General features: G+C 42.3%; 1 protein-coding gene across 19 annotated transcripts in view; it reads left to right on the forward strand.

Annotated features, from left to right (window-relative positions):
• The window catches only part of CCDC7 (coiled-coil domain containing 7), a 502,159-nt gene that overhangs the window by 352,769 nt on the left and 125,801 nt on the right, over positions 1-23,589 (forward strand). For 16 of the 19 annotated variants that reach the window (XM_063922082.1, XM_063922092.1, XM_063922099.1 and 13 more), the window contains 2 exons: positions 13,272-13,346; positions 13,949-14,014. In XM_063922082.1, the coding sequence (XP_063778152.1) occupies positions 13,272-13,346; positions 13,949-14,014 (141 nt within the window). The remainder of the gene's footprint in view (positions 1-13,271; positions 13,347-13,948; positions 14,015-23,589) is intronic. The other 3 variants (XM_063922093.1, XM_063922098.1, XM_063922102.1) reach the window with 1 other exon arrangement.

Here is a 23,589-nt window from a genome sequence, read left to right on the forward strand (position 1 = left end):
CCAAGTGGCCCATCTTCTGCGAGATCAAGCCATTCAAGTGCAGTTGGACAATGTAACGACTGTGGCCTACATAAACCGACAGGGCAGAACGAAGAGCAGAGCTGCAATGTCAAAGGTAACAAGATTCATCCTCTGGGCAGAAAAACACGCGTTGGCACTGTCAGCAATCTTCATTCCGGGAGTAGACAACTGGGAAGCGGACTTCCCCAGCAGACACGATCTCCATCCAGGAGAGTGGGGCCTCCATCCGGAGGTGTTCACGGAGGTGACAGATCTTTGGGGTGTACCTCAAATAGACATGATGGCCTCCTGTCTCAACAAGAAGCTTCAAAGGTATTGTTCCAGGTCAAGGGACCCACAAGCCGTGGCAGTGGATGCCCTGGTGTCTCCGTGGGTGTTCCAGTCAGTGTACATGTTTCCTCCACTTCCACTCATTCCAAGAGTTCTAAAACTCATAAGGAGAACAAGAGTTCAGGCAATCCTCATCGCTCTGGACTGGCCAAGAAAGGCTTGGTACGCGGATCTTCTGGGTCTTCTGCTGGAAGATCCGAGGCCTCTTCCGCTTCGGGAGGACCTACTGCAACAGGGGCCGTTCGCTTATCAAGACTTACCGCGGCTACGTTTGACAGCATGGAAGTTGACCGCCAGCTATTATCTCGGATGGGCATTCCGAACAAGGTTATTCCTACCCTGATACGGGCTAGGAAAGGAGTAACGTCTAAACATTACCATCACATTTGGAAAAAGTATGTCTCTTAGTGTGAATCCAAGAAGTTTCCTATGGTGGAGTTTCAACTGGGATGGTTTCTCCTCTTCCTGCAAGCAGGTGTGGATATGGGCCTGAGGTTGGGATCCGTAAAGGTCCAGATTTCGGCCCTATCCATTTTCTATCCAGAAACAACTGCCTTCCCTCCCTGAGGTTCAGACTTTCTTGAAAGGGGTTCTGCAAAACCACCCACCTTTGTGCCACCTACGACACCCTGGAATCTTAACTTGGTGTTACAGTTCCTCCAATCGGATTGGTTCGAGCCTCTACAGGGGGGTTGAGGCTGAGGTTAAGTTTCTTACATGGAAGGCTGTCACTTTGTTGGCCTTAGCTTCTGCTAGACTTGTGTCGGGGTTAGGGGCTTTGTCCTGTAAAAGACCTTACTTGATCTTCCATGAAGATAGAGCTGAGCTCTGGACACGTCAGCAGTTCCTTCCGAAGGTTGTGTCGGCTTTTCATATCATCCAACCTATTGTGGTGCCAGTTGCTACTGACGCCTCAATTTCATCAAAGTCCTTGGATGTTGTTAGGGCTCTGAAAATCTAGGTGAAGAGGACTGCTCGTCACAGAAAATCGGACTCTCTGTTTGTCCTGTATGATCCCAAGAAAATTGGGTGTCCTGCTTCTAAGCAGAGGATCTCTCGCTGGATCAGGTTCACTATCCAGCATGCATATTCTTCGTCAGGATTGCCTTGTCCAAAATCTGCTAAGGCCCACTCTACTCGTAAGGTGGGGTCTTCCTGGGTGGCTGCCCGGGGTGTCTTGGCTTTACAGCTTTGCCAAGCAGCTACTTGGTCAGGGTCAAACATGTTTGCTAAGTTCTACAAGTTCGATACTTTGGCCTCTGAGGACCTAAAGTTTGGTCAATCAGTTCTGCAGGAGCCTCCGCGCTCTCCCTCCCGTTCTGGGAGCTTTGGTACATCCCCATGGCACTAATGTGGACCTCAGCATCCTCTAGGATGTAAGAGAAAATAGGATTTTAATTGCCTACCGGTAAATCCTTTTCTCGCAGTCCGTAGAGGATGCTGGGCGCCCGCCCAGCGCTTCGTTATCCTGCAGTGGTTATCTGGTTCAGTACGACTTTGTTCTTAGTTACATACTGCCTTGTTACTTTGTTTAGTAATGTTTCAGCTGTTGCTGAGTTTCAAGCTAGTTAGCTTGGTTTTCCTTGTTGTGTGAGCTGGTGTGAATCTCGCCACTATCTGTGTATAATCCTTCTCTCGAAGATGTCCGTCTCCTCGGGCACAGTTTCTAGACTGAGTCTGGTAGGAGGGGGCATAGAGAGAGGAGCCAGCCCACACTCTCAAACGCTTAAAGTGCCAATGGCTTCTAGTGGACCCGTCTATACTACCACATGGTACTAATGTGGACCCCAGCATCCTCTACGGACTACGAGAAAAGGATTTACCGGTAGGTAATTAAAATCCTATTTTCCAATCATTTCCAGTCTATTCTGAACACCTCACACCTCACTATATTGTTTTTAGGCCAAAAGGTTGCACCGAGGTGGCTGGATGACTAAGCTATGCGACATAAGTGTGCGGCACAAACACCTGGCCCATCTAGGAGTGGCACTGTAATGGCAGACAGGTTGGCACTTAAAAAAACTAGGCCCCAATAGCTGCTCTGACCATATCGACCCAAATGCCCGGTGGGACGTCTTTGCTAGTGAGCTGCGACGCTGACAAAGCATTTGACCGTGTGTCGTGGTCTCACCTGCTGAGAGTGCTTCATTGGCAAAGATTTGGAGCTGGTTTTGTCAGATTTTTCCGCACTATATATGCCTCACTTGCTGCATTCCTCACAGTGAATGGAATGAACACAGACACCTTCACGGTGCCCCCCTTTCCCCACTCCTCTTTGATCTCGCTTTAGACCCGCTCATCAGACATTGTTACTTAAATTCCAACTGGCTTGAGATTAAAATTGGTAATCATGATCTCAAGGTCACGGCTTATGCTGATGATTTATTATTGTACTTTTCAAACCCTCAGGACTTGTTTTCTAGCTTGTTATCACTACTGACAACCTTTGAATCAATCTCTGGGTTCAAGGTCAATAAATCAAAAACTGAGGCTTTGGCCCTACACCCAAATGCGACTCACAATTGGAGTATTCAGTTCCCCTTTCTTTGGGCAAATCAGACGATCACATACTTAGGACTCCAAATACCCACTAATCCATCCAATTTATACAGATATAACTTTCCACGAGTCATTGCACGCACCCTAGCTGATTTCCAGACATGGAAACATCTGCCCCTCTCTTACCTAGGAAGATGCCAATCAATCAAAATGATCACCTTCCTGAGATTGTTATGTCCTATTCAAATGCTACCTTTACTGCTATCAGACGCAGACTTGAAGACTCTAAACAGGGCCTTTAGTGAATTTATCTGGGAACACAAAAAAAATGGAATTTCATTATTTAAATTGAGCCAATCGCAAAAATTAGGTGGTGTTAATCTACCTTGCCTTAGAAGCTACATGTTGGCTGCAAACTATCGCTACGCTGTTGATTGGATACATGAGACGGAGACCTTCGCTAATACCGGCTTAGAGCAGGCCTTCTGCCCTGAGATTTCACTTGCTAGCTTACTACATATGCGTCCGTCTTCCTTTCCTCACCAGATTAAAAGCAACATATTACTGACTTCCACTTGCACGGCATGGAGACAGGCACATTCTAGGATGGGTATCTCTAGTTATAATACGACTTTCCTCTCCCTAGCCCACAACCCAGACTTTCGTGGGACCGCTGCGCGATCCACGTTGACTGCCCTATCGGGCCAGGGTATCAGATTATTATACCAGTTGATATGTCGAGACACCTGCCAAGTTCGCACGTATACAAGCCTTTGTGAGGGATTTCCACAATTTAGAATCCCATTATTTATATATTTTCAAATTCGTAGTTGCCTCAATAAATCACTGACCACAATGACTACAGAAGATAGGACTAATGGCCTAGATACCATTTTGCAATTAATGCCTTGAGTGCATCACTCCACAGCATTACTTTACACATTTATTAAAAAAAACATTGATTGGGAGACCACTCAAACGGGATTGGCAAAATGGTCATCGGACTTCCCATCTATCACTACCTCAACCATGCTTACTGCGTTTAATAGAATTAATAAAACTCTCATGTCGGCATCATACGCTGAGATGAATTATCAAATCCTACATCGTTCCTACATTACACCGAAATTACGGTTCCAAATGGGTGCAGCTTCTGATTCCAAATGTTTTAAGTGCAGCGCGATTGATGCCGATATTTACCATTGCTTATGGAGCTGTCCAGAAGTCAGTAAATGCTGGGGCTTAATACAAACCTTTATCGAGGAAAAGTTAAACATCACCATGGAAGTCTCCCCGGAATGGGTTATTTGGGACATACACTGCACATCTCGTACCCCCAAGTTATCAACTGGCCAGCGCATGCTGTTAACTAAAATAGCGGCTGCTGGTAAGAAAACTATCCTGTCACAGTGGATAGCTACTGATTCTTTGTCTCTAGCTTTACTACTACCAAGACTATCACATTTATTTCATATAGAGTGGCTTGAAATGCTAATTGACAAAGAGAGTAAAATAGAGAGGTTCTTTGAAATATGGCTCCCTTACGTACAGATGCTAGCCAACCCATCAAAGCCCCCCTTCGACAAGCTATATCTCACACTACATGGTATAATCTTAAAGTACTTACTCTAGGACGACCACCCTTTTAAAAATTGTTGAGAGATGTTTACTAATCTTTGCCTAACCGGAGTTGTTTACTTCTTTCTATACCATGTTGATTGTTCAGGCCTGTTGTCGGCCGCCTTGTCATTGTGATCCTTCATTGAATGTTGATATATGTGTGTATTATGCAGTTGTCCAATAAAGTATATATAAAAAAAAACAAAAAAAAAACTAGGCCCCAAACAGCACATGATGCAAAGAAGAAAAAGAGGTGCAATGAGGTAGCTATATGACTAAACTAAGCGACACAAGTGTGTGGCACAAACACCTGGTCTATCTAGGAATGGTACTGCAGTTGCAGACAGGATGGCACTTAAAAAAACTAGGCCCCAAACAGCACATCATGCAAAGAAGAAAAAGAGGTGCAATGAGGTAGCTGTATGACTAAGCTAAGCGACACAAGTGTGCGGCACAAACAACATGGGACATGCTGGAATTTGCCCAGATGTAATAAACGCACAATATTGGGGGTATAGGAGAGCTTACCCCTAAACCACACACACACACACACACACACACACACACACACACACACACACACACACGGCAACGCCTGTAAAATTAATTTGGATAATAATAATAACCCTTTTATTTGGAGCTATTGTAATAATATGCAGCAAGGCGAGCGAACCCCTGCACCACACTGGGCAAACCCTGTAAAAATTATTTGGATAATAATATAAGTAATGTGTATATAAGCCTTTTATTTGGAGTAAATAATATACAGCACAGGATACCACCACTGGACTGGACTTATACGGCAGTACCCCTGGAGTTGTACGGCAGTGTCAGACAGGATGGTACTTTAAAAAAATAGAAACCAAACAGCACATGATGCAAAGAAGAAAAAGAGGTGCAAGATGGAATTGTCCTTGGGCCCTCCCAACCTTATGTTGTACAAAGAGGGCATGCACACTTTAACAAACCAATCATTTCAGCGACAGGGTCTGCCACACGACTGTGGCTGAAATGACTGGTTTGTTTGGGTCCCCACCAAAAAAGAAGCAATTAATCTCTCCTTGCACAAACTGGCTCTACAGAGGCAAGATGTCGACCTCATCCTCATCCTCCGATTCCTCACCCTTTGCAGTGTGTACAGCCTCCTCCTCACAGAGTATTAATTCGTCCCCACTGGAATCCACCATCACATGTCCCAGTGTACTTTCTGGAGTCAATTGCTGGTAAAGGTCTTCCCGTAGGAATTTATAATTCATTTTGATGAACATTATCTTCTCCACATTTTGTGGAAGTAACCTCCTACGCCGATCGCTGACAAGGCTGCACTAAACACTCTTTCGGAGTACACACTGGAGGGGGGGCAACTTAGGTAAAATAAAGCCAGTTTGTGCAAGGGCCTCCAAATTGCCTCTTTTTCCTGCCAGTATACGTACGGGCTGTCTGACATGCCTACAGTGATGCTGTCACTCATATAATCCTCCACCATTCTTTCAATGGTGACAGAATCATATGCAGTGACAGTAGATGACATGTCAATAATCGTTGGCAGGTCCTTCAGTCCGGACCAGATGTCAGCACTTGCTACAGACTGCCCTGCATCACCGCCAGTGGGTGGTTTTGGAAATGTTATCCTTTTCCTGGCAGCTCCAGTGGCGGTAGAAAATGAAGGAGGAGCTGTTGGCGGGTCACGTTCCGCTTGACTTGACAATTGTCTCACCAGCAGGTCTTTGAACATCTGCAGACTTGTGTCTGCCAGAAAGAGAGACAATGTAGGCTTTAAACCTAGGATCGAGCACGGTGGCCAAAATGTAGTGCTCTGATTTCAACAGATTGACCACCTGTGAATCCTGGTTAAGCGAATGAAGAGCTCCATCCAAAAGTCCCACATGCCTAGCGGAATTGCTCCATTTTAGCTCCTCCTTCAATCTCTCCAGCTGCTTCTGCAAAGGCATGATGAGGGGAATGACCTGACTCAGGCTGGCAGTGTCTGAACTGACTTCACATGTGGCAAGTTCAAAGGGTTGCAGAACCTTGCACAACATGGAAATCATTCTCCACTGCGCTTGAGTCAGGTGCATTCCCCCTCCTTTGCCTATATCGTAGGCAGATGTATAGGCTTGAATGGCCTTTTGCTGCTTCTCCATCCTCTGAAGCATATAGAGGGTTGAATTCCACCTCGTTACCACCTCTTGCTTCAGATGATGGCAAGGCAGGTTCAGGACTGTTTGCTGGTGCTCCAGTCTTCGGCACTCTTTTTCCTGCCAGTATACATACAGACTGTCTGACATGCCTACTTGGATGGGATGCTGTCACTCATATAATCCTCCACCATTCTTTCAATGGTGACAGAATCATATGCAGTGACAGTATATGTTAAATGTTCATTCAAGCAAATAAAATGAGAGCATGGTCATATCATATAAAAAAAATTAACCAAAGAATTAAGGTTCAAAAAGGGTTGAGATTACCTAAAGGATAAAAAAAGGGGCAGACTATATGGGCCAAGTGGTTCTTACCTGCCGTCAAATTCTATGTTTCTATGTTTTTATACAGGATTCTATGTGTCATTTGTTTAGCCTTAAGGTCCGTACACACTTGCCGATAAAATGAGCGACGTAGCTCATTTTCCCCCTCCTTGAGCGACGACGCTCATTTTATCGTCAAGTGTGTATGCCGCCAGTGACGACCTATGCGCGGCCCCACGGGTCGGCAACGATCGTCGCTGTCAGTAGGGCATGCATGAAGGATGTGGACTGTCGTCCACGATCTTCATGCAGGGCTGGCGGGGGCGTGACGTCACTGAGCTATATGAGCGGTCATATCGCTCAGTGTACAGTCGGCCACCGACCGGCCGGCCCGGGAGGGGGAAACATTAGACGATGTCGCTCACAGAGCGACATCATCTAATGTGTATGGGCCTTTAGTTTCAACAATACAAACAATAAGTAAAAAATGCATAAAATACAATGTTACAATATTAGTATTTATTTGTCTGGTTCGTGGCCCACACCTTTTCACTGCTTGTGGGAATTTTGGCTATATGCAAATAGCGTCCACCTCTGAATCTCTGTGGGGCACTCTATGCACTATTGGGACAATGTGGAAGGTATAATAGGTTTACACAAATAAGAAATTGTTGCCTCTGAACATAAATATTATAACACTATTTTTACCCTATTTCTCTAACGTCCTAAGTGGATGCTGGGGACTCCGTCAGGACCATGGGGTTTAGCGGCTCCGCAGGAGACAGGGCACAATAATAAAAGCTTTAGGATCAGGTGGTGTGCACTGGCTCCTCCCCCTATGACCCTCCTCCAAGCCTCAGTTAGATTTTTGTGCCCGGCCGAGAAGGGTGCAATCTAGGTGGCTCTCCTAAGCTGCTTAGAATAAAAGTTTAAGTTAGGTTTTTTATTTTCAGTGAGTCCTGCTGGCAACAGGCTCACTGCTACGAGGGACTTAGGGGAGAGAAGTAAACTCACCTGCGTGCAGGATGGATTTGCTTCTTAGGCTACTGGACACCATTAGCTCCAGAGGGAGTCGGAACACAGGTCTCACCCTGGGGTTCGTCCCGGAGCCGTGCCGCCGACCCCCCTTGCAGATGCCGAAGTTGAAGAGGTCCAGAGGTCCAGAAACAGGCGGCAGAAGACTTTCAGTCTTCATAAGGTAGCGCACAGCACTGCAGCTGTGCGCCATTGTTGTCAGCACACTTCATACCAGCGGTCACTGAGGGTGCAGGGCGCTGGGGGGGGCGCCCTGGGCAGCAATGTATTATACCTTTTTTATGGCTAAAATACATCACATATAGCCCTTGAGGCTATATGGATGTATTTAACCCCTGCCAGATCTCACAAACTCCGGGAGAAGAGCCCGCCGTTTTAGGGGGCGGGGCCTATTCTCCTCAGCACACGGCGCCATTTTCCTGCTCAGCTCTGCTGTGAGGAAGGCTCCCAGGCTCTCCCCTGCACTGCACTACAGAAACAGGGTTAAAACAGAGAGGGGGGGCACTTATTTGGCGATATGATTACATATGTGAAAATGCTATAAGGGAAAACACTTGTATAAGGGGTTGTCCCTGTATAATTATAGCGTTTTTGGTGTGTGCTGGCAAACTCTCCCTCTGTCTCCCCAAAGGGCTAGTGGGGTCCTGTCCTCTATCAGAGCATTCCCTGTGTGTGTGCTGTGTGTCGGTACGTGTGTGTCGACATGTAGGAGGACGATGTTGGTGAGGAGGCGGAGCAAATTGCCTGTATTGGTGATGTCACTCTCTAGGGAGTCGACACCGGAATGGATGGCTTATTTAGAAATTACGTGATAATGTCAACACGATGCAAGGTCGGTTGACGACATGAGACGGCCGGCAAACAAATTAGTACCTGTCCAGGCGTCTCAGACACCGTCAGGGGCTTGTAAAAACGCCCATTTACCTCAGTTGGTCGACACAGACACGGACACTGACTTCAGTGTCGACGGTGAAGAAACAAACGTATTTTCCTTTAGGGCCACACGTTACATATTAAGGGCAATGAAGGAGGTGTTACATATTTCTGATACTACAAGTACCACAAATAAGGGTATTATGTAGGGTGGGAATAATCTACTTGTAGTTTTTCCTGAATCAGATAAATTAAAGTGTGTGATGATACGTGGGTTTCCTCCGATAGAAAATTATTGGAGGTATACCCTTTCCCGCCAGAAGTGAGGGCGAGTTGGGAAACACACCTTAGGGTGGATAAGGCGCTCACACGCTTATAAAAACAAGTGGCGTTACCGTCTCCAGATACGGCCGCCCTCAAAGAGCCAGCTGATAGGAAGCTGAAAAATATCCTAAAAAGTATATACACACATACTGGTGTTATACTACGACCAGCAATCGCCTCAGCCTGGATGTGCAGCGCTGGGGGGGCTTGGTCGGATTTCCTGACTGAAAATATTGATACCCTTGACAGGAACAATATTTTATTGACTATAGAGCATTTTAAGGATGCATTTCTATATATGCGAGATGCGCAGAGGGATATTTGCATTCTGGCATCAAGAGTAGATGTGATGTCCATATCTGCCAGACGATGTTTATAGACACGACAGTGGTCAGGTGATGCAGATTCCAGACGGCACATGGAAGTATTGCCGTATAAAGGGGCGGTCCATCGGACCTGGTGGCCATGGCAACAGCTGGAAAATCCACCTTTGTTACCCCAAGTCACATCTCAGCAGAAAAGGACACAGTCTTTTCAGTCTCAGTCCTTTCGTACCCATAAAGGCAGGCGGGCAAAAGGCCAGTCATATCTGCCCAGGGTTAGAGGAAAGGGAAGAAGACTGCAGCAGGCAGCCCATTCCCAGGAACAGAAGTCCTCCACAGCTTCTGCCAAGTCCGCAGCATGACGCTGGGGCCATACAAGCGGACTCAGGTGCGGTGGGGGGTCATCTCAAGAGTTTCAGCACGCAGTGGGCTCACTCGCAAGTGGACTCCTGGATCCTACACGTAGTATCCCAGGTGTACATTGGAAATTCGAGACGTCTTCCCCTCACAAGTTCCTGAAGTCTGCTTTACCAACGTCTCCCTCCGACAGGGAGGCAGTATTGGGAAAAAATTCACAGGCTGTATTCCCAGCAGGTGATAATCAAAGTACCCCTCCTACAACAAGGGAAGGGGTATTATTCCACACTATATTGTGGTACTGAAGCCAAACGGCTCGGTGAGATCTAAAAGATTTGAACAATTACATACAAGGGTTCAAATCAAGATGGAGTCACTCAGAGCAGTGATAGCGAACCAGGACGATATGGTGTCACTGGATATCAGGGACGCTTACCTACATGTCCAAAATGTTGCCCTTCTCACCAAGGGTATCTCAGGTTCGTGGTACAGAACTGTCACTATCAGTTCAGAAGCTGCCGTTTGGATTGTCCACGGCACCCCGGGTCTTTACCATGGTAATGGCCGAAATGATTATTCTTCCTAAAAGAAATATGGACGCTTTCCTGATAAGGGCAAGGTCCAGAGAACAGTTGGCGGCCGGAGTAGCACTATCTCAAGTAGTTCTACGACAGCACGAGTGGATTCTAAATATTCCAAAATCGCAGCTTTTTCCAACGACACGTCTAATGTTCCTAGGAATGATTCTGGACACAGTCCAGAAAAGGTTGTTTTCTCCCGGAGAAGAAGGCCAGGGAGTTATCCGAGCTAGTCAGGAACCTCCTAAAACCAGGAAAAGTATCAGTGCATCATTGCACAAGGCTCCTGTGAAAAATGGTGGTTTCTTACAAAGCGATCCCATTCGGTAGATTTCACGCAAGAACCTTTCAGTGGAATCTGCTGGGAAAATGGTCCGGATCGCATCTTCAGATGCATCAGCGGATAACCCTGTCTCCAAGGACAAGGGTGTTTTCTTCTGCGGTGGCTGCAGAGTGCTCATCTATGAAAGGGCCGCAGATTCGACATTCAGGACTGGGTCCTGGTGACCACGGATGCCAGCCTGAGTGGCTGGGGAGCAGTCACACAAGGAAAAAATTTCCAGGGAGTGTGATCAAGTCTGGAGACTTCTCTCCACATAAATATACTGGAGCTAAGGGCAATTTACAAGGCTCTAAGCTTAGCAAGACCTCTGCTTCAAGGTCAGCCGGTATTGATCCAGTGGGACAACATCACGGCAGTCGCCCACGTAAACAGACAGGGCGGCACATGAAGCAGGAGGGAAATGGCAGAGACTGCAAGGATTCTTCGCTGGGCGAAAAATCATGTGATAACACTCTCAGCAGTGTTAATTCCGGGAGTGGAAAACTGGGAAGCAGACTTCCTCAGCAGGCATAACCTCCACCCGGGAGAGTGGGGACTTCAGCGGGAAGTCTTCCACATGATTGTAAACCGTTGGGAAAAACCAAAGGTGGACATGATGGCGTCCCGCCTGAACAAAAAACTAGACAAATATTGCGCCAGGTCAAGGGACCCTCAGGCAATAGCGGTGGACGCTCTGGTAACACTGTGGGTGTACCAGTCAGGGTATGTGTTCCCTCCTATGCATCTCATACCAAAAGTACTGAGAATCATAAGAAGGAGATGAGTAAGAACGATACTCGTGGTTCCGGATGGGTCAAGAAGGACTTGGTACCCGGAACTTCAAGAGATGCTCACGGAAGAACCGTGGCCTCTACCTTTAAGAAAGGACCTGCTCCAGCAGGGGCCTTGTCTGTTCCAAGACTTACCGCGGCTGCGTTTGACGGCATGGCAGTTGAACGCCGGATCCTGAAAGGGCATTCCAGATGAAGTCATCCCTACCCTGGTCGAAGCCAGGAAGGATGTAACCGCAAAACATTTTCACCGCATTTGGCGAAAATATGTTGCGTGGTGTGAGGCCAAGAAGGTCCCTACAGAGGAATTTCAACTGGGTCGTTTCCTACATTTCCTGAAAACAGGACTGTCTATGGGCCTAAAATTAGGGTCCATTAAGGTTCAAATTTCGACCCTGTCGAATTTCTTCCAGAAAGAACTGGCTTCAGTGCCTGAAGTTCAGACGTTTGTAAAAGGGGTACTGCATATACAGCCTCCTTTTGTGCCCCCAGTGGCACCTTGGGATCTCAATGTTGTTTTGAGTTTCCTAAAGTCACATTGGTTTGATCCACTCACCACTGTGGAATTAAAATATTTCACATGGAAGGTGAAGATTCTATTAGCCCTGGCTTCAGCCAGGCGTGTGTCAGAATGGGCGGCTTTATCATATAAAAGCCCTTACTTAATTTTTCATTCTGACAGGGCAGAATTGAGGACTCGTCCTCAATTTCTCCTTAAGGTGTTTTCTGTTTTTCACATGAACCAACCTATTGTGGTACCTGCGGCTACTAGGGACTTGGAGGACTCCAAGTTACTTGACGTTGTCAGGGCCCTGAAAATATATGTTTCCAGGACGACTGGAGTCAGAAAATCTGACTCGCTGTTTAGCCTGTATGCACCCAACAAGATGGGTGTTCCTGCTTCTAAGCAGACGATTGCTCGCTGGATTTGTAGTACAATTCAGCTTGCACATTCTGTGGCAGGCTTGCCACAGCCAAAATCAGTAAAAGCCCATTCCACAAGGAAGTGGGCTCATCTTGGGCGGCTGCCCGAGGGGTCTCGGCTTTATAACTTTGCCGAGCTGCTACTTGGTCAGGGGCACACCCTGACTGAGGAGGACCTGAAGTTCTCTCATTCGGTGCTGCAGAGTCATAAGCACTCTCTCGCCCGTTTGGGAGCTTTGGTATAATCCCCATGGTCCTGACGGAGTCCCCAGCATCCACTTAGGACGTTAGAGAAAATAAGAATTTACTTACCGATAATTCTATTTCTCGTAGTCCGTAGTGGATGCTGGGCGCCCATCCCAAGTGCGGATTGTCTGCAATACTTGTACATAGTTATTGTTACAAAAATCGGGTTATTCTTGTTGTGAGCCATCTTTTCAGAGGCTCCTTCGTTGTTATCATACTGTTAACTGGGTTCAGATCACAGGTTGTACGGTGTGATTGGTGTGGCTGGTATGAGTCTTACCCGGGATTCAATATCCTTCCTTATTATGCACGCTCGTCCGGGCACAGTATCCTAACTGAGGCTTGGAGGAGGGTCATAGGGGGAGGAGCCAGTGCACACCACCTGATCCTAAAGCTTTTATTATTGTGCCCTGTCTCCTGCGGAGCCGCTAAACCCCATGGTCCTGACGGAGTCCCCAGCATCCACTACGGACTACGAGAAATAGAATTATCGGTAAGTAAATTCTTATTTTTTATAACGATCTGATTGTTTAGTAAATTAATTCTCCTCTTTTATGTTTTAGGCAGAGCAGCAGCCTCGGCCTCATAAGTATGATGATTTGGGCCCTGCTATGAGCTTGGAAATGACAAAGCATCAGGTGATTTCTTTTGACAGTAAAGTAAGCATAAAAAACAGGACTAAAGTTAAAGACAAATCTAATTTTCATATAGTTTTTACATATTAAAAAATAAAATAGGTGGGCAGATGGAACTTTTAGATCAACAATTAAGTTTGTTGGTACTTAAGCTCTAGTAATAACTAAATGCCACTTCAGTTCTTGGAGCTGTATCTGCACTTTACAGTAGAAAAAACCTGATGGGCCCTGGGAAGCCCCTGGGAAAGAGACATTTCTTCCCTCTGGAAAGAAGACATTTCCCATTCCTCCCCTGTGAAGGAGTAAGGGAAATGTCAGATGGTCAGCCGCAGCAGTGCATACACTGCCAGGTGCGGATAACCAATGATCAGTTTTTTATCCATGATGTCGTTGCAATGTAAAATCAATGGGTGGCATGATTTTCCGCTTGCACGTACACAAACCCTCGCATTAGCTGAATAGAATCTTGCATAAGAAAGATAATTAGATTACTATATCCACTTTGCATGCAACTCAGAATCAGACCCACCGTCTTAACTTAAAAACAACAGTATCAAGATTGAGAATGCACTCTTTGTTATGTAACCAATCCATACATTTGATAGGAGGCATTGAGATGGGAAGAAGAGAGCCTGAACTCCTATATTCAGAGCCAAAGAGATGGATATTTTGTAAGTGAAATATTATTTTATATGTTACATATACTTTTTACGTTAAACAACAGTAGAAGAGCAACACAGACAACTGCAGGATCACATACAGTATGTGCCTGGAGGATAGTGGTAGGAGGTTAGCATCATCATTTTCCATGTAGGAGATTTGGGTAAACCATCTGACAGCAGCTCTATCACTTTCTCCATTTTAGCATTCTCTGGGTTATCTCGGCAAACACCTATCCCTGCCCATGCAATTCTAATAGAAACAAGGTAGATAAAGCAGGTGTCACTATATACCATTACCAGTGATTATATTTTATATATATATATATATATATATATATATATATATAATGTATATGTGTGTATATATATATATATATATATAAATATATGTGTGTGTGTGTCTCCTCTTCAGAACATAACATTTGATTGCAGCAAGTTAGTTTCAATTCAAAGAAAAATAACTTGACATAGTATACAGTAGGTTGTCTTATTACCTCCCAATATCATTACATTGGGATAACTTTTGTTTGATTGATACTGGTGTAAATAGATTTTCTCTCTTAAATCACTTGTTGAAATGTCAGAAACACAGCATTGCTGCATATACGTCGCTTGTCTTGATCTTCCTGATTATTTCTATGATAGATCTTTTACAGAAAGTTCAGTTACTCACATCACATGACAGCAAGCAATTTCAGATAGAAGTCCTATTTCAAAATATTATTATTATTATTATCTTTTATTTATATGTCCTATAATCAAATGAGCAAATCAAGAAAAAAGCACTTACAGTTTGAAACAATATAGGACAAGTACAAGGTATACACAGAAAACCAAGGGATAGGTGCCATCGAAGGGTGTTTTGAGCATAAGATAGTGTAAGTAAAGGTGCGTACAAACTGGCAGATATATCAGACGTTCTATTGAACAGCCGATATATAGCGGGCCCGGCAGCCAGTGTGTACCAACGATATGTCTGTGAACGATATGTCTGTGAACGCTGCTGCACACACGATGATCAACCGACCGACCGCCCGTACACACGGCTCAACTAGATGGTATTGATTTATGGAATCATATTTATGAATATTAATATTTAATATAACATATATGGTTATTAATATATGGATATATTTAAATTAATATGCGTTATCATATATATCTGCAAATATATTATGTCAGGCTTACAAATTAATTGGCTGATAAATATATGCAGTCCTTATATATATATGACTTATGAAATTATGAAGTTAAGATTCCTTAAAGAGAGTTCAAGCTTGAATATTACCGCTCTTTTTATATGATTCTTTATTTACAGGCAGATCAAATCGTACAGAATAAGATATACACAGTAGTGATATATATACTAATTATAATTATATTAAGCTATGCTATGTTTCCTTCGTTACATAACATAAAACAACATGACATAAGTTTCACAAACAGTTTCAATTACTATCATATTTATACTTGCAAGTTAAAGATTGCCATCCCAAGAATCATTCCTTCTGCATGTTCTCCATGACTTCTCCTCCTGACTGACTTCCTTCCTTCTCCTTCTTCTTCTCCCTCTCCCTCTTCCTTCTAACTCCTAACTACAAGTCTGGTCCTTTTATCTCATATTTTACCAATTCAAACTATCATATTCTCATAGTTTCCAATGGAATAGGTAATTATAGGTTTGTCAGATTCCAAGGTGTAATAAAACAAACATTGAACTGGGCTGTCGTGTCCTGTTCACGGAGGCATGGTGTCATAAAAGTGTGGTGTCCACACTGCCTTAAGCAAGTATAGTATTGTAAAATCTGGAATGTCTTTTCATCCAAAGTTCTGTTGTATTGACAAGTTTTCCTGGGGTCGGTTACACAATGTTTTATCAATGGATGTGATCTCTTTTCATAGTAGTTAATTTATGCTCCCTAGCTTTTAACCTTCACTGGACAATAGACAAACCAGTAGATTCTGATCTACTGTAAGCACACCTGTGAATTCCAATGACCAACAGAGCTCTGTCACATACCTATTATCATTTATGGCCTAATACCTTTTCTCTACAATGACTCTTGATCTTACTGTAACCTCTCTGGCCTTATTTATGACTAGAGCAGAATAAACCTGTTCCCTACACTATTTTTTACCATCTTGCAGTAAAACACAAATATACAGTATATCTATATAAACACATACACAAACCTAATTTCTTAAATCAGCTAAACATTACCTCATACATTCAAACTTATTTCATATCTATTCCTTACTATATATATCCACTATACTGTCCACTATGGTAACATCGCCTATTTATAATGAATTATATTTTGATTCAGACAACATCTATTGCCCTAATATTAGACTAAGTGCAGACAATTACCTATAAGGCAACAGTCGCCCCCTTGTGGCCATGAGAAATTATTTTGATTGGCCACACATTAAACTAGCGTAATTGCTTCCAAATACATTTCAAAATATTTCTTCAAAACATAACTTTTGTTGTAACCCTAATATATACCATAAGTGTAATAATAATAACCATTGTGATTTTAAAAATCTCTAAAAATTCTTAGCTTACCTAACCTTATTCTACTTTTTAACTAAAGCAGACCAAGACTGAGGTTTTTATTCAGTATTCATGAGGAAAACTAATTTCTACAGACATTTGGAATACCATAGCCCAATTGTAGACCTTTTTTCTGTATCTGGATCAGTACATTTGGACATTTTTGCTGTTCTTGGCTGTAGCAATTTACTGGGATAAGACTGTCATCTGCGTGGTTTGCTTGCAATTGGAGACGCCTTGCGTCTGCATTATGGAGGCAGTTGACGTAGAATTCTTCATAGCAGCTGCTCCTTTGCTTGCCATTTCGCTGTTTGACGCAGAGGGCTGTGTATTTTGCGTACTATGATCTTGAGTTTGCAACTCAGTACTTGTGATGACCCTCGGTAATGGTCTTTATACAGTATTTAGCAGTTCTGTTTCCTTTGCGTTTATCCAATACCGCAGTTGTGACCAGTGTCCATATTGCTTTGCACAAAACAGGTTGTGATTTTGAATAGAACAGTCATATATGAACCAGTCTTTCTTTCTTTCTTTGCTTGTTAATAGTAGGTCTTAATTGTCTTCGGGCAATAGTACCACAAATGGCTGCGAGTAGTACACCTACTCTGTTTACTGTATTTCCTCACTGAATAAATTACCATGCAGTCTTAAATCTCCTTATTCTACCTTGTACCTATTTATACATCTCAATCTTACATAACCTTATACCAGTTTAACCCATATAAAGGCGTTTTCTATCCTACCTATATTTTGACTAATAATTATTTAAAATGCTTTTGATGTGTATATAGTAACATCCTATCAATACAATAAATGAATACAATTTTGCTTCAAACAGATATTAAATATCTTTTAGGAATGGCTTTGACTAAATCTAATTCCATCCAGTATTATTTTATATGCAGCCATGTGCATATACAGTTGACCCTGTTACGCTACAAATAATTCCCTTTGACTTGTTACAGTCTTTATTAAGAGAATTATTCATCCCACTTAATAATCTTGTCCCAATTTGTTAAAACGTGGTATACCATCCTGTATTAGATATTTAATTACTTTTGAAGCTTTTACGAAGGAAGCATAGGTAGTATCTACTGTGTAATATTAAAAAAACATAAAATATTTACAAGGTATATAATACAATTACATAATATATATATATATATATATATATATATATATCAGACAAATGTTTACATATATTTGATTAAGGTATATGAAGGGATGAGACAGTTCTGTATAATCACAGTGATGAGATGTGCTGTACACTGTTGTGGGGGTGTACATGTAGTTTGAAAGACAAGTAATGATTACTTGTGATGAAAGGGTTAATGAAAACCTTCCCCTTTCTTGTGAAACTGGAAAACTCCTTGAGGATTTGTCCATATATCAGTCTTTAGGGATGCTATGTAGATTTTGCTGGATAGCAGCGATGAAAGGGTTAATGAAGACCTTTTCCCTTGTAAATTGGAGTCTTTTTGGAGTCTTGCACCATTCTGTATACAGGTTGCCAGGATTACTATGAATCAAACAAAAATACATACAATGAATATCACAGATATTTATACAGTGATTTAACATAGCTTGCTATGCATTCTGTCCTATCTGCTGCATGTTATCAGGTACAGAATTTACAAATGTGTCTTTAAAGATTGAAGAACAAACAAACAAACAATTGTTTCTGGCCTGTGCCAATCTTTCCTGTCACATTGTGTGTCAATGACAGCACAATTGTCGCTGCAGATATGATGCTGGTTTAATTTGGAAACTGTGGCTGTTTGAACATCAAAGCAAACAATGGCTACATTGGATCTAACAAGTAAAGGAATGATACTACCGTATTCACTTGTGACCATACTCCCTTGTGACGTAGCCTGGGCCCAGACTGTCTTCAACCATAGCGTTTGCTGCTTGGCATGGCTCCTTAGTCTGGAAGAATCTTGGAGCTTCTGAAAAAACCTACTTTTGTGGGGAGAGAAACTTGTTAGACTTTGCCAAATATGTATTGCAGGTCCCAGGGCTTTCTGTCTTTCCACACCTGTAATAAAATGGTTATGGCACCAGGGCATAAAAAGATTCTCATCCTGGTGATACTTTGTGTCATTGTTAATTGGTGTGTGGTTTGCAGAATGACACTCTGCATGTGGTCTCTCTGAGAGCATGCAAACATTTGCACCATCACTAGATTTCTCTGAGTGTTGTGTGGGGGTTACAAAAGTTTGGGAACTTTGTTTGTAAACATGCATTCCTGAATTAATTTCATGGATTTTCCCTTTAAACATGTTCCCAGGTGAATACATTTCAGGGTTTTCAACTCTGGTTACCATTAGATTTTTCACCATGGAGAACTTCTCCACCCCTGTGTGCACTGTACTGCAGCTATCCGTGTTTAAGTCTGCTGACAATTCACCTTTGCCTAAGGGCATAACAAATTCTTCATTTACATTGGGAACTCTGAGAGTGTATTCAGCAGAATACTCATAATCTGAATTACACTGATCTTCCCCCTTACTAGACACAGTATAGGGGACATCTCCTATTGCTGCTACCTCCTTTACATTAATGTGCTGTCTGATGATAGACACATCCTGCACATTGCTACTTTCTTCCTTTACCAAAGAGGCTGTTCTGCTGGTGGTCTGTGTGACCATAGCAGACTCTGTGTGCTGCACATGGACAATGCTGTCCTGAGTCTCACCTACATCTACAATATTCTCCCTTGTACTTCCTTTTATCTCCTCCTGAGAGGTCATGACAGTTTGCTTACAATCTGCCAGGCTTTTTGCTTCTGCCCCAAACTTTTTCTGTTTATTTTTCTGTTTAAGGGACTTAAATAATGAATGCATTTTTGCATTAATGGTCAGGCACGCCTTACGAAGACGTGAACCTGATTCTTCTTTACATTTCTGTTTGGCTTTTAAAGCCGCAGTTCTGCGCATTTTTCCTAATGCTGTTGCAACTTTTTGCATATTTAACATTGCAATGCTAAATTTATAGATTCTTTGTTTTTAGTACTGAAGGTATCATCTCCTTAAGATTGACCGGTGTCTTAAGGTTAAACTCTAATACCTGGTACATATATTCATTTATTTGGAAATACTCATTTCCACTGTGCACATTTTCTATTCTAGGCCTTTAAATTCTTTATTCTCATTTGTAACCTATTCCACTGTGATCTTGTATTTTGCCAGCAGGCTTACAGCCATTGGTGCTGCTTCCTAATAGATATTATGTTAGTTAAAATAACGTATATTGCACTAACACATTTATCCTAGGTTATACAGAATACAAAATTGACATTACACAATGGTAATAAATTTTCATAGATACATCCCCACCGTGATTCTGCAGATTTGGTAGCCAGCTTATAGCATTTGCTACTCCTCATAAATATTATAAATCAGATAATCAGATTCAGTAATAACAAGTCCAATTCGTGGTCGCCAATATTGATTTATGGAATCATATTTATGAATATTAATATTTAATATAACATATATGGTTATTAATATATGGATATATTTAAATTAATATGCGTTATCATATATATCTGCAAATATATTATGTCAGGCTTACAAATTAATTGGCTGATAAATATATGCAGTCCTTATATATATATGACTTATGAAATTATGAAGTTAAGATTCCTTAAAGAGAGTTCAAGCTTGAATATTACCGCTCTTTTTATATGATTCTTTATTTACAGGCAGATCAAATCGTACAGAATAAGATATACACAGTAGTGATATATATACTAATTATAATTATATTAAGCTATGCTATGTTTCCTTCGTTACATAACATAAAACAACATGACATAAGTTTCACAAACAGTTTCAATTACTATCATATTTATACTTGCAAGTTAAAGATTGCCATCCCAAGAATCATTCCTTCTGCATGTTCTCCATGACTTCTCCTCCTGACTGACTTCCTTCCTTCTCCTTCTTCTTCTCCCTCTCCCTCTTCCTTCTAACTCCTAACTACAAGTCTGGTCCTTTTATCTCATATTTTACCAATTCAAACTATCATATTCTCATAGTTTCCAATGGAATAGGTAATTATAGGTTTGTCAGATTCCAAGGTGTAATAAAACAAACATTGAACTGGGCTGTCGTGTCCTGTTCACGGAGGCATGGTGTCATAAAAGTGTGGTGTCCACACTGCCTTAAGCAAGTATAGTATTGTAAAATCTGGAATGTCTTTTCATCCAAAGTTCTGTTGTATTGACAAGTTTTCCTGGGGTCGGTTACACAATGTTTTATCAATGGATGTGATCTCTTTTCATAGTAGTTAATTTATGCTCCCTAGCTTTTAACCTTCACTGGACAATAGACAAACCAGTAGATTCTGATCTACTGTAAGCACACCTGTGAATTCCAATGACCAACAGAGCTCTGTCACATACCTATTATCATTTATGGCCTAATACCTTTTCTCTACAATGACTCTTGATCTTACTGTAACCTCTCTGGCCTTATTTATGACTAGAGCAGAATAAACCTGTTCCCTACACTATTTTTTACCATCTTGCAGTAAAACACAAATATACAGTATATCTATATAAACACATACACAAACCTAATTTCTTAAATCAGCTAAACATTACCTCATACATTCAAACTTATTTCATATCTATTCCTTACTATATATATCCACTATACTGTCCACTATGGTAACATCGCCTATTTATAATGAATTAAATTTTGATTCAGACAACATCTATTGCCCTAATATTAGACTAAGTGCAGACAATTACCTATAAGGCAACAATGGGCACATGTAAATGACCGCCCAGTTCGTGGCGTCAGTTAAGACAGATCAGGCAATGTGTATGCCCAACACACTGTCCAATCTGGCTATAGACATATCTGCAGATCCATTGATCTGCAGATATATCTTCCAGTGTGTACCCACCTTAAGAGAAGGAAACGCACATGAGGGGGGAAGGCCCTGCTCTTGCAAGCTTACAATCTAAAAGCATAGACAGGTTGAGTATCCCATATCCAAATATTCAGAAATACAGAATTTTTTAAAATGAGACTGAGATAGGGAAACCTTTGTTTTCTGATGGCTCAATGTACACAAACTTTGTTTAATACACAAAGTTATTAAAAAATATTGTATTAAATGACCTTCAGGCTGTGTGTATAAAGTGTATATGAAGCATAAATGATTTGTGTGAATGTACTGCACACACACTTTATTTAATGCACAAAGTTATTAAAAATATTGGCTAACATTACCATCAGACAGTGTGTGTATAAGGTGTATATGAAACATAAATGCATTCTGTGCTTAGACTTGGGCCCCATCACCATGATATCTCATTATGATATGCAATTATTCCAAAATACGGAAAAATCCGATATCCGAAATACTTCTGGTTCCCAAGCATTTTGGATATGGGATACTCAACCTCTATCAGTAGATATTTCAGTAATTTTTATTCATACTACAGGTTGAGTATCCCTTATCCAAAATGCTTGGGACCAGAAGTATTTTGGATATCGGATGTTTCCGTATTTTGGAATAATTGCATACCATAATGAGATATCATGGCAATGGGACCCAAGTATAAGCATAGAATGCATTTATATTTCATGTACACTTTATACACACAGCCTGAAGGTAAATTTAGCCAATATTTTTTATAACTTTGTGCATTAAACAAAGTGTGGGTACATTCACACAATTCATTTATGTTCTATGGGCGGGATGTACTAAAGCAAAAATGCGGTAAAACCCCCGAAAACGGGGGTTTTACCGCATTTTCATATTTACTAAGACCCTACCGCAGCGTTTTCGGCGTCCAGGGTTTCGCCATCTCTGGATGGCGAAACCCTATAGAAGCCTATGGGCTTCTTTTCGCCGACCGCCGCAACCCGCCGACACCGTCGACCCCCGCCGCAGACGCCGACCCCCCTTCCCCCTGGCTTACCTTCCTCCAGGCTGCCCTGGACCCGGAAGGTAGTGTCCTCCTCCCCCTAGCAACGCAGCCGGACGTCCTTCCGGCTGCAGGGGGGAGGAGGAGGTGCCGGGGGCAGCCTGCTGCTGCTTCCCGGCATCTAGCCAGTGTGGGGACCCCGGGGAGGTGACGGAGACCCCCCGCAGACCACCTAACAGGTATCGCGGGGGGCCTCCGTCACCGCATCGCGATGTTGATCGCATATGTTAGTATATATGCGATCAACATCGCTGCGGTAACCGGCGAGGGGCGGCGATGTATGTTAATACATCCCGCCCATATACACCTTATACACACAGCCTGAAGGTCATTTAATACAATATTTTTAATAACTTTGTGTATTAAACAAAGTTTGTGTACATTGAGCCATCAGAAAACAAGGTTTTCACTATCTCAGTCTCACTCAAAAAATTCCGTATTTTGGAATATTCCGTATTTCGGAATATTTGGATATGGGATACTCAACCTGTATTGATTTTGAGTGAAGTCACTTTTCAAGAGAGAGACAACCATAGGTTCCTTACCATCACTATCTAATGCCTCACCATTCTCATGACTGAGCTCAGATTCATACAACTAGTCCTGAGAGGTTTACTTCACAACATATATGTGTGTGTGTGTGTGTGTGTGTGTGTGTGTGTGTGTGTGTGTGTGTGTGTGTGTGTGTAAAGTTGATACACATACAAGTTTTATATACATTCAGTTTATGATTCATCCTAGTTCTTACAAAAAATAATCAGTTTTGTTTAATACATAGCCACATATTTATTTCAAATTCATCTAAAATCTAAATAAGTCATTCAGAAAAAAAAAAAAAAAACTTTGATCAAGTACAGCACAGTTTATGTGGCATATGTAATTCTTAGAGATACAGAAAGAGAGAGAACCACTAATCAAGAAGACATGGGAAACAGTCTTAGGGGGTAATTCAGACCTGATCGCTTGGGTGCGTTTTTTGCATCCCTGCAATCAAGTAGTCGCCATCTACAGGGGAGGGTATGGTGTGTGTGTGCAGGTGTGCGATCGCATGTGTAGCAGAACTGCACAAACATAAGGTTG

Source organism: Pseudophryne corroboree, chromosome 5 (assembly GCF_028390025.1).
Source record: "Pseudophryne corroboree isolate aPseCor3 chromosome 5, aPseCor3.hap2, whole genome shotgun sequence".
Lineage (NCBI taxonomy): Eukaryota > Metazoa > Chordata > Amphibia > Anura > Myobatrachidae > Pseudophryne > Pseudophryne corroboree.